Source organism: Leuciscus leuciscus, assembly GCF_965113295.1.
Source record: "Leuciscus leuciscus genome assembly, chromosome: 19".
Taxonomy (NCBI): domain Eukaryota; kingdom Metazoa; phylum Chordata; class Actinopteri; order Cypriniformes; family Leuciscidae; genus Leuciscus; species Leuciscus leuciscus.
The window spans coordinates 24104860-24117677 of NC_138743.1; the positions used below are offsets into that span (position 1 = coordinate 24104860).

General features: G+C 35.7%; 1 protein-coding gene across 4 annotated transcripts; it reads left to right on the forward strand.

Moving 5' to 3' along the window:
• Positions 1-340: 340 nt before the first annotated feature.
• On the forward strand, positions 341-12688 carry mcm3l (MCM3 minichromosome maintenance deficient 3, like). Of its 4 annotated transcripts, none has more exons than XM_082146799.1 (17): positions 341-504; positions 2946-3058; positions 3201-3409; positions 5155-5285; positions 6183-6421; positions 6494-6602; positions 6762-6915; positions 8040-8171; positions 8433-8641; positions 8724-8898; positions 9706-9832; positions 9931-10081; positions 10217-10357; positions 10436-10527; positions 10603-10694; positions 11989-12064; positions 12475-12688. In XM_082146799.1, exons 1-17 carry the CDS (start codon positions 484-486, stop codon positions 12671-12673), a joined length of 2370 nt encoding a protein of 789 aa, XP_082002925.1. In that variant the 5' UTR covers positions 341-483; the 3' UTR covers positions 12674-12688. The 4 variants fall into 4 exon arrangements, with proteins under 4 accessions (XP_082002925.1, XP_082002926.1, XP_082002924.1 ...); XM_082146800.1 differs by lacking the exon at positions 341-504 and adding an exon at positions 514-869; XM_082146798.1 differs by lacking the exon at positions 341-504 and adding an exon at positions 2361-2854.
• Positions 12689-12818: the final 130 nt, after the last annotated feature.

Here is a 12818-nt window from a genome sequence, read left to right on the forward strand (position 1 = left end):
GAAGAGACGACGCGACGCCTGGGAAGAGACGACGCGACACCTGGGAAGAGACGACGAGACGACGCCTGGGAAGAGACGACGCGACACCTGGGAAGAGACGACGCCTGGGAAGAGACGACGAGACGACGCCTGGGAAGAGACGACAAGACGACGCCTGGGAAGAGACGACTCGACGCCTGTGTTTTTTGTTTCTCATTTACAGGAAACATTTCTCTCTTAAAACATTTCTCTCTGTGACTTCAAATTTACTGATACACATGTGTGGCTATTCTCTACAACTACAAATTCCACTGTCACAGGCGTTCAGTAGTTTTGCACCAAAAATACCTCCATACACGGTTCCCATGAAAAATTGCTATATTTGCTAATGTGAAACATATGTCATGACTCATGATGACCCGGGTGCGCACCGGAATAGCGAACCCGAGACTATAGCCTAACGTTACCTGGAGGAGGTGGTCTGAGTTCGGTTGCACTCGAACTATGTGGCGCGATCTCAAGATAGTGAGTGTCTCATTACGATATGAGTGTCTTTTTTGTTATGAATGAGTCAATCATCTTTGACACAAATGACTCTTAAAAAAAAGAAGCAGCTTTTTTTAGAATATCAATCGCAATGACATACCAACTCGTAGCTACACACTGAAGATACGTTCATCCAGCTGCTTCAGGAACTGGAACTGGAAAGAGGGCGTGTTAGTTCAACAGGTCCAAGCATTTGAATACTGAAGAAAAACAAGGAACGAACGTAGTCATACGCTTCAAAAGAGTCTGCAATGCGAAGAGACTTAGATTCGTTCAAAACGCCGCATCTGCATCGCAAGAACGAATCACAGGCTGCGTCCGAAATAGCATGCTCTCTTGAATAAGTAGGCCTACTTATTTTTGAATATAGCCTACTTCACGACCGCTAAAAAATGCATGTTCTATACCCAGATAGCACACGATGTCTGCTAAAGATCTGTTAATCTGGAAATCATCTGCTGTATAAAAACACCTGATAAACATCTTAGAAAAAGCAGTTTTACATACTTTATAAATCTTAAACATCTTAAAGACTTATTCTAAATTGTTTTTTCTATGACATCTAACTGAAATGTCCTAGAGATGTATTGCAGATGAGCAAACACTCTAAAAAATACATCTCGCAGACATCAAATAGATCTCTCAGAGATGTACTTGTGCTATAGGGTATGAATGAGTGTGTGTAGTATGAATGTAATCTGGACGGACTACATCCGCCATGTTGTCATGTGACCCAGCGTCGGGTGTTTCTCAAACGGAAGGCTGCATCCTACCGAGACTGCATCCTTCCTAGTTCAGTCCTTCAGTCCTAGTAAGACTTGTAGGCTAGTCTCCTCAGCATAAAATGACATAGTAAGTGCGTGTGGCGACGTCATAAATGTTTCCACCCACGAAACGTCAGTCAGTCACGTCATGAAAAATACAATTTAAACTTAATTTTGGAAAAATACTTTGTATTACAAATATTTACATTAACTGGCTTTCTATTAATGCAATGCAGTGAATGACAAGCGTCTGCGGTCTCCCAGTGGCTTACATTATTGACAATATCGTGTTAAGTGGTTAACTCACAGCAAAACAAAAGATAACATTTATACTTTCATGTACATAATGTGTCATTTCATAATAAACTCTGACGAGCTCAGTACCGACTCGTTTTCCGTCAGTTTATTTTCGTGAATTTAAAAGTGTGCAAACTGCAAAGGATTGTGGGTGATTTAAGGCCACGAAGGATGCATCCGATGCATCCTTCAAAACAGGCCGAAAGAAGGACGCAAAACGAAGGCTGCCTTCCAAGGATCCTTCAAATTGAGACGGCCTTCAGCGACGTTTGATGACGTGGCAGCCGAGATGCAGCCTTCCGTTTGAGAAACACCCAGTGTCGCTTCATAAATACTCGCCCGTGGCCTCATGAGATAGTAAAGTGTCAATTGTATGCACACTTCATAATCTCGCTGGAAGTTGGTCATCCGGTTGCCTACTCTTTTATGAGTACTGAATTCAGACATACTTCTTTTGTCACATACTGTTTTTCACCTAGGGAATGCGATTTCGGATGCAGCCATAAACACCACTTGAAATGGGTTGTTGCCTAAACCCTAAGCTACCTTCCCTCTGGAATGTCATAATAAAATAACATTGTCATTTATATGCGCATCATGCAACTGTGTCAGTGTCAACTGTAAATGTCCAGCAATACGAAATAAACTCAATGAATAATTGTCAGATTAATACACTGTAACGTCTTTATGGGTTCCTATTAAGAATGCATGTAAATGTCTCAGATGTGTGTTCACTGGCTTTGTCGAATACAGTATAATAGAATCAATTAATTCTGTACGGGTTGTTGCAAAAAGTCTGCGTGTGACTTGGTATTTCACAAGGACCACATTCATCTGCTCTGCCATTGTTTTGGTTCAAATAAGCGGTGCACTTTAAATAGATAAATGGCTTGCATGTATTGTGCTCAGTGTCCAGTGACTTAGTTCTTTAAAAAGAAGACACTTTTATCAAATTAATCTTTATGTTCAACAGATAGTTGGAAGCAGCTAGGTCTCTGTAGTTGTATAATTGATAATCAGAGGCTCTGGATTGGTTAATGCTCCTAATTAACATAATTGATTTGCAGGCGTGTGGCCCCACCTGTTTCCAAGACATTCTGTTGTATGTGTGTGTGTTTGATTTTCCATGTTGAATTGCAAATGATTAGATATTGTAGTTTTTTTGTAATGTACATGCTGACACGGTTGTAGTAGAAATGGATTCTGGGCTTGAGGACCTTGAGCTGAGAGAGTCACAGAGGGAGTACCTGGACTTTTTGGATGATGATGTGAATTATTTTGTTCTTTGTGTTTCTATTTTTGACCTGTTGTGGGTCTTTTGATTTGTGCAAACGCTAAATATATATTTTTCATTTACAGCAAGACCAGGGTATTTATCATGAGAAGGTCAGGAGTATGGTGTCTGAAAGCCGGTGTCGCCTTATTGTTAACATTAATGACCTGCGACGAAAAAGTGAAAAAAGAGCTAAAGAGTGAGTTTTATTTGAAAAATTAATAAAACATGTTCTCGCTTTATTTTAACACAATTTTCACATTTCATGAGGTACTTTGACTATGATGAATTGATCCCTGAATCTTCTGACAGTGATCTGATTAATGGTCTCTTCTCAATAGATTACTGAAGAATGCTTTTGCTGAGCTGGTGGCGTTCCAGAGAGCCCTAAAGGACCTTGTGGCTTCAATAGACGCCACTTACGCGAAGCAGTTTGAAGAGTTCCACGTTGGTTTTGAGGGCAGCTTTGGGAACAAACATGTGTCTCCACGTACTCTAAGTGCACGCTTTCTGGGAAATCTTGTGTGTGTGGAAGGAATTGTGACCAAGTGTGAGTACTTCATTTTACAAATTATGATTGTTAGGTTTAACTATTCTTTTCAAATAGTTATACATTTCAAACTCTGATTTTTAGATCGACGTGTTTAGGTCAGAGCTATGGATTCGCATTTAGTATAGATCTACGTGATGTGGATGTTTTTCACCTCATGGTCATTATGCATTATATTAAGTTGAGCACAAGGGCCCGGTTTCAGAGACATGGTTAAGATTAAGCCAGAATTAGGCCTTAGTTCAATTAGGATATTTAAGTGGCTTTTATAAACGTGCCTTAGAAAAAAAACATTACTGGTGTGATGTGCATCTTGAGACGAAACAATGGCATTGACATATTTTGAGATATATTAGTGCAAGTTGCTTTTAGTTAAAACCGCTCAAACATGCATTTCAGTCTGGGTCTACACTCTTAAGAAAAATGGTTCTAAACAGTACCAAATTAGGGTTCTTCGGCATGTAACAATAGCATAATCCTTTTTGGTGCTAAACGGGGAACCCTTTTTGTAAGGTTCCATAAAGAACCGTGCTTTGAAAGTGCTATATAGGACCTTAATGGTATAAATAACCTTTTCAATGATACCGGTATTTATTTTCATTAATATTAGTATATTATTAGTATGTATTATTTTGTATTATTATATATATATATATATATATATATATATATATATATATATATAATTATTATTATTATTATTTTTTTATAGCCCTCTATCTGCCGGGTCTTTTATCTTGTTGCCTCTAATTGTGTTTTACATTTGAAAAAAAAAACAGCATGTTGTGTCAATTAGGTACTTTTATTTTTTATTGACTTGGCAGATTGTAGCAAAAATGTAACCTCTAACAACAGAGGTTAGTTGAATACATTAATAAATAACAATTGACATTGAACACGATATACAGTAGATGTAATGAAGACCAAGTTCCAGTGAAATATCTTCACAATCCCCTATGATGTCTTTATGTCCTTCATTATATGTGTATTCTGAGCAGTTTCTCTCTGCAGATGAGGTTATGGTACGCGACGGCATCTGAAATGCACAATTGAGTTTAGAGTCACATTGTGTTTCTTCCATTTGATTATGTAAAAACAATTATGTTCATGAAAGCCAAAATTAGCAAAAATGGACAGTATGAGCCCTTAAAAGGAAAGTGATATAAAGACATGGAATAGCTTTAATGTTCTTTTGTGACTGGGTATTTTTAGGCATAAAGTCTAATAAAAATCAAATAAAAAACTCAAACAATATGGATCATAAATTCCATATCTCTGTTACTTACTTTGTGGAGAAGAGAAGATGAGTATCCTTAACTGAACAGAGCTGCTCACACTTACATGTTATGTTAAACTAAAAAGAGAAAAATACATGATTGTTAGGAAATGATTGTTACAATTTTCAAAGTTATAATTTATAGACATTTTAAGAAATCACTAATTTACCTGTTGAGAGTATGTTGACAGTCTGTGAAGTAACTGTAGTTGTGTATCTGAGCTCCAGAAAATCAGTAATGAGGAGGCTTTGACAGTTACAGATTTGAAAAACAAAAAGGCGGGAATAAAGAACCCTAAACTCTAACACAAAGAACCATTGCATATAAAGGTTTCTTCAGGATGATACGGTACTAAATAGAACTGTTACTGTAAAGAACCTTTAAAGAACCTTTTTTTTTTTTTGAGTGTATGCTTAAGAAACCGGGTGAAGTTGTCTTTTGTAATTTGTATTTTCATGTGATCTGTAGGTTCCTTGGTCAGGCCCAAGATTATGCGTAGTGTCCACTATTGTCCAGCCACCAAGAAAACCCTGGAACGAAAATACACTGATCTTACCTCATTGGATGCTTTTCCTTCCAGTGCCATCTATCCAACCAAAGTAAGTTATATGTATGGTTTATTTATTTATTACTTATAAACTATTTAACCATTCTTTTTTTTCTTCTTTTTTTTTTCCTAAATAAAAAGAAATTTTATTTAACTTTGTATTAATATAATCTATTAAACCATTTATGAAACTTTATTTGTGTATTTATTTATAAACTATTTAACAATCATATATTAGTGTCACTGTCACTTGATGGTGGATCTGGTGAAGAAGCTGTCAGCGATCAAAATGTTGATTTTGAAGATGTTGAAAATTATTGTTTTGAGATTGCAGATATGAGCCAGATGCTGAATGTACTGGGAAATGAGCTCTGATGAGGACATTGATGATGATATAAAACTTGTTTTGATATAAGCTTTTTTTTTTTTTTATCATCACGACAGGTAGATATCCATTAGATATAGATCCGGGTCGCTAAAGACCCAAATATGTAATAATGATTGGTGAAACATTCATGCATTTAAGGGTTAAATATATTTATTTATAATTGTTTATTTATTAAACTAATAAACTATGTATTCAACTATGTAATATTTAACAAATTAATACATTTATTTAAGCTATTCAACTATTTAAATAAATATTTAATAAATTAACGTAGTTAAACAAATGACTACATTTAAATAGATTTATTTATTAAGCTTTTTTTTTTTTTTCATTTAACAATTTAACTAATTACATATATTAAATTATATAATTAATAAACATTTTAATAAATGTAGAAAGTTGTGGTGTTCTTTAGTTGCTCCTGTAACCCATTCTTATCATTGAAACATGGATGTTTATCCAGGAGCTAGTTGACCAAATCACAGTAAATGATCATGCCATGATAACCACTGATTTAGTATTATGATGACGCAAGAATCAAAATAAATCTTGCATTTGTAGGATGAAGAAAACAATCCTCTGGAGACGGAGTTCGGGCTGTGCTGCTATAAGGACCACCAGACGCTGACCATTCAGGAGATGCCTGAGAAAGCCCCTGCAGGACAGCTGCCACGATCTGTCGACATCATCGCCAATGATGACCTCGTTGACCGGGTGAAACCAGGTGACCGTGTGCAGATTGTAGGGGTCTACCGTTGCTTGCCTGCGAAACAGGGTGGCTTCACCTCTGGGACCTTCAGGTGTGTGTATATTTGAACTTATGATCGGGTTGGAAGGTCATGTCCTCAGATCAACCTCTTGATTCTTTGCAGAACAATCATGTTGGCTAACAATGTGAAGCTTATGAGTAAAGAGATTGTGCCGACGTTCTCTGCAGATGATATTGCCAAGATCAAGAAGTATTGCAAAGCTCATTCTAAAGTAAGAGACACATATGTGATTTATTCTAAACTTTAGAACCCTAGACCATAGAGTACTAATGGTTTCTACAAAGTGTTTAGGCTTGCCATGTTTTTGTGAAATGCAGCTCTGATCAGTTTCATCTTTGCTATGTGAGGTAAGATTATTGTTATGTTTCAGGATGTCTTTGAGCAACTGAGTCATTCTTTGGCTCCCAGTATCCATGGCCATGAGTACATAAAGAAAGCTATTCTGTGTCTGCTGTTGGGAGGCAATGAGACCAACCTGGAGAATGGGACACGCATCAGAGGAGACATCAATATTCTGCTCATAGGTTTGTGATGTTTATGATTATTATTTTGTGAAAATGTATTACAGAAAAAAATAGACCCGGCATACCTCAGCTCCAAGAATATTGAAGTTTATTACCAGATTCTCACAAATGTGACGTTTCTGATGAAGAGCCTGTGTGCTCGAAACGCCACCTTTGTCAGAGTCCGTTAATAAACGTCGATATTTTTTGGAGCTGAGGTGTGCTGACTTTATTTGTTTTATTTTTGGCCGAGCACACACTTTGAGCAATCTGCAAGTGATGTGCTTTTTTTTGTGTGTTTTGTGAAAATGTATAAAATGACATTTATCTAGTTAAGTCAGAAGAGCATTAAAAGTCTGGACATGTGCAGTGTTCATTTTAATTTAAATGAGTTTCTGGTGCTGTATCAAGTGATAAAAAAAAAAAAAAGCAATTTTTTTTATATATATATACATTTATTTAAATGTAATTTAAAGATTACATTTATAATAAATATTATATATATATATATATATATATATATATATATATATAATATTTATTATAAATGTAATCTTTAAATTTAATCTATTTATACAAATGTATTCTATTTATATAAATGTATTTCTTATGTGAATTTATTTGTATACATTTGTATTTAATCTATAGTTGTTAAATGTAATCAATTTTAGTTTAATCTACAAATTTAATCCATTTATATACATTTTATTATTAAAGAATTACTTGTGATTTTTTTACATTAAATCTCTTATACATTTAACCAATAAAAGTTTATTATATACAATTTATTTGTATTTAATTTTCTGATTAATTTATGGAGTAAATTATTCATAAATAAGAAATACATTTATATAAATGACATTTGTATAAATGCATTAAACCTAGATTAAATTTATAATAAATATTACATTTATATGAATATATAGATTAAATAAATGCATTTAATTTAAATAACAACCGCTAAGCTCCTCATGCCAGAGTCAAGTATCTCTTAAACATGTTATCATGTTAAACACTGGAGTCAAATTAAACCTTTATGCAAATAGATTAAACTTTCTTTTTTTTTTATGAATTTTATTTGCTTGTATAAACATTTATTTTTTTATTTAAATTAAGTAATTTCTGGCTCATTTGACTGTTTTCAGGTGATCCTTCAGTAGCGAAGTCTCAGTTGCTGCGTTATGTTTTGTTCACGGCACCAAGGGCGATTCCCACCACTGGACGAGGCTCAACTGGGGTGGGTCTGACAGCAGCGGTCACAACTGATCAAGAGACGGGTAACGCTTTTAACATTTGTGACAAGTACACATGCATATGTTCATCCAAAAAAAGCAGACATTTCTAGACAAAAGCCTAAGACAAATCATTTCACTCATTGTGTATAGTGGAAATGCCTCTGAGTAGTCATTTTCTGTTCCTGCAAGTATTCAACTTTTTATTGTCAAACTTTCATAAATTCAAATCTGACAACAATGGTATCTTAAAATTGGCATGATGAAGCTAAAAACTTTAAAGTGCGTTTTATCTGGCTAATCCAGGTGAGCGTCGTTTGGAGGCCGGAGCCATGGTTCTTGCTGACAGAGGTGTGGTGTGCATTGATGAATTTGATAAGATGTCTGACATGGACCGAACAGCCATCCATGAGGTGATGGAGCAGGGAAGGGTCACCATTTCCAAAGCTGGGATTCAGGCCAGGCTGAATGCTCGCTGCAGTGTGTTAGCTGCTGCTAACCCAGTGTATGGAAGGGTAACTTATGACTATTGGCTTGATAAGGGGTAGATGGTTTGCTATAGTTTCTAATAATCCTACTGTATTCTTCTTCACCCAGTATGACCAGTATAAAACCCCAATGGAGAACATCGGGCTCCAGGATTCCTTGCTTTCCCGATTCGATCTGCTCTTCATTGTTCTGGATCAGATGGATCCAGATAGCGATCGGGAGATCTCGGAGCATGTGCTGCGGATGCATCGGTACAGAACGCCGGGAGAGCCGGAGGGAACAGGTGAGACTCACGGGCGTAGCTTGAGTGGGGGCAGACTCACCTGGGGGAAATTAATAGAAATGACCATTCTTTCTAAAGAAATATAAAGTAAACATTTGGTAATGCATAAATGTTTCTCCAAATGTCACAAATAAACGGCAATAGGCACGACTGAATATGTATGTGTCGTTATTTGATTTCAATGTTATGGTTAACAAAAACTGAAACTAATTAAAGCATTTCAAATATGATAAAATAGAATAAGAATAGAATAGCCTATGAATGTTAAATTAAAAATTCTTAGAATTCTTGCCTTTAAAACTAACTGAAATAAAAATTATTAGATATAGATAGGCTTGGCTATATATTTATATTAACTTTATTTTATTTAAAAAAAAAATTAAATGGATATTTTAAATGCTATATTTTCATATCATGCATATACAGTATATGAAAGTGAAAGAAAAAAATGTCAAATAAAACGTAATTTTTTTTTTTTTTTTTTTACATAATTATGTACTTGTGTATATAGAATATAAAAAAAAAGTTAAAATAACATTTCATTACATATACATATGCGTCTAATGAGAGCAATGTATTATGTAAAATATTGTATATACACGTGTATAGACAGTAAAATATTTGATTTATTTACATGACATTTCTTTCTCTACACACATGCATACATTTACATTACATTGTATTCAATTTATTGTAACCTGTACACCACTTGGAATGTCTCATGGACCACAGATTGAGATCTACGGCTTTCAGCTTTAGACGCTTTAGTCAGCTGTTGCTCTCATTCTGTCATGTCTATACCAACAGCGATGCCACTGGGAAGTACAGTAGATGTATTCGCCACAGAAGACCCAAACATCACAGAAGCATCTGAGCTGGAGCTACAGATCTATGAGAAAAAAAACAACGTCCTGCATGGCCACAGGAAGAAAAAGTACATATTTCTTAATGTTTCCTTAGAAAGTTGTGTAACATTGTCAGTCTGCCATAATCCGTTGGGTTTTTGTGGTACTCATCATAATCATTTGAAAGGGAGAAGATTGTTACTATGGAGTTCATCAGGAAGTACATCCATGTTGCTAAGCTGGTGAAGCCAGTCCTCACACAGGAGGCGTCGGACTACATAGCAGAGGAGTATTCCAGACTCCGGAGCCATGACCAAGTCAACAGTGACTCCTCCAGGGTCTGTAGAGCACCACTCCATCACATAATACAACAAAGTTTTGTACATAAATGGATGCGTTTATATTATGCATCATACTACTGTTACTCTGGAATTGCTTGGTTTGGTATAGACCGACTGTGTCCGTTCCCACAGACGATGCCTGTGACTGCTCGAGCTCTGGAGACCATGATTCGATTGTCCACAGCTCACGCCAAGGCCCGCATGAGTAAAACCATCGATCTGGGAGATGCAGAAGCAGCACTTGAACTCATGCAGTTTGCGTATTTCAAAAAGGTATGTAACTGTTCACATCTAGAACTGATTGTAGTTCGTTGTCATCTGCGTTTAATGTAATTCGGCATGACTTTGTAGGTTCTGGAGAAGGATAAGAAGAGGAAGGTACCCGAGGACTCGGAGATGGACGTCTCTCAGAGCCAAGAGACAGAGAGTCAAAGGAACCTCAGGTCAGTGTGAATGGGAGGTTGACGTTACAGTAAAAGAGTGTTTGAGTAGTAGGTGTGAGCTGACTCTGTCTACAGGAAGCGTTCTCGCATCTCTAAAGATGATGATGTGCAAATGACTCAAGAAGGAGAAGACTCTGACCCTTATGATTTCACCGAAGAGGAAAACAGTAGGTCAACTGATTCAGTTTGACTTTATCAGTTAGCTTTGCTAGAAACCAATGCAGGTTCTTTGTTCAATTGTTGTACTAAATGTGACCCTGGACCGCAAAAAACAGTCACAAGTCGCACGGGTGTGGCAATAGCCAACAATACATTGTATGGGTCAAAATTATTGATTTTTCTTTTATGCCAAATATTTATGTCATTAGGATATTAAATAAAGATTATGTTCCATGAAGATATATTGTACATTTCCTACCGTAAAAATATAAAGGTTTATTTTTGTTAGTGGATGTAGCAAAATCGCGAACAGAAATGGACAACTTTAAAGGTGATTTTTCTCAATGTTTTGAATATTATTTATATACACACAAAATTTGCACCCTCAGATTCCTATCCTAAGAAACCGTACATCAATGGAACGCTTATTTATTCAGCTTTCATATAATGTATACATCTTAATTTAAAAAAAAAATTGACCCTTGTGACTGGTTTTGTGGTCCAGGGTCGCAAATGTCAAGGCTATTCAACCCAGTTAATATTTTGTCTCTACACTGAATTTTAACCCTATAAAGCCTACTGTATCAGATCTGTTACGTAAAATAAGACTTCTAAGCTTTCAACATGATCAAAACGTTGCTAAAAAAACTGTTCTACATGCCTCCTTTCGTCTGATTTGACTTTTTAAAGGCCTTTTAGTATAATTCTAATAACACTCCCTTCATGTTGTGGTATAGACAGTCTTTTTGAGCATCAAAACTAAACATAAAGAATAACTTATTTTGCTAGCAATATTTTAAGATGAACATTTGCTGGACTAAAGCAACTTGGGTTTACTTGATTTATCCATATATACATTTTTAGAAAAATGTCATACAATGACATTTGAGAGATCTACAAATATACGTTCTATTGAATTGCATTATATGTTTGCCCTAAACAATAAAAAACACAGATCTTTAATCATAGATGATATCTAAATGCTTTGTTATATGATTTTAAGACATTATCAGGATATATAGAGTGATAACTGAAATGTTTGTGTTTATGCAAATAGTCTACTGTTGTTTGTGCAAGTATACTGTTATAAATATCTTATTGATTTGCATTACAATCAATCATAAATTCATCTTTTTGACCATAAAATATTAGCAACAGCACCAAATTTCGCATATTTTTGTTCAGTTTGTCCTTGACTTTGTCCAGCTTTACAGGGTTAATATTTTGAATATATTCAGTGGCATTATAAATTTGAAACTGGCCCAAATGTGTTGATGTTGATGTTGATGTTGATGTCGACAGCTCAGCCAAGTCAGAAGAGCAAGCCAGTGTCTCAGAGGAGCAGTCAGAGGAAGAAGGTTGACATCAGTCAGGACAGGTACAACAGAGTCTTCATTTTCAGATTCTGGCCTGCGCCAATAATGTGTTTTTTGTTGTTGGTTTTTTTCCAGACATTATTCTTCCACTACAAGAGTTTGCACTACATTGATACAATTATTCCACCAGACTACACTTGGAATCTCTCATTCTCTCCCCCAAATCCACTGTGGAAAACTGTCAAAATGATAGTTTAAATTGGTGTTCTTACAATTTTGCTTTTAAATAAAGTATGAAAAATATTGTCTGCTCCTTGACAATGATCTCTGTCCAACAATGAAGATTTTAATAATAAAAACTATTTACTTTTTTTTTTTTTTTTTTGTCAATTTAACAGGCTAACTGGACATTAGATATGGAGACTGATTTTTTTTGGACAGACTTTCATGTGACCTTTCGCATCATTTTTAGATTGAAAGTCTTCAAGGCGGCTCTACTGAAGGCCTTTAAGGTGAACCGGACTCAGTCTGTGGCAGTGCCTGATCTCCTGACTCACATTAACAGAGACCAGGATGAGGAGTTTGACCAGAACGAGATTAACCTTCTGCTGGAGCGCATGCAGGATGACAACCAGGTTATGCTCTCAGAGGATGTGGTGTTTCTCATCTAAAGGATTGCCAATAGACCGCTGCAGCTTTTGCAAATTCAGAGATGTAGATAACATTGCAAATATTTATATGCCAGCACTTTGTAACAAATGACTAATAAATTGTGTGAGCATTAATATTTGTGCTTTTTTGATTGCATTTCATTTC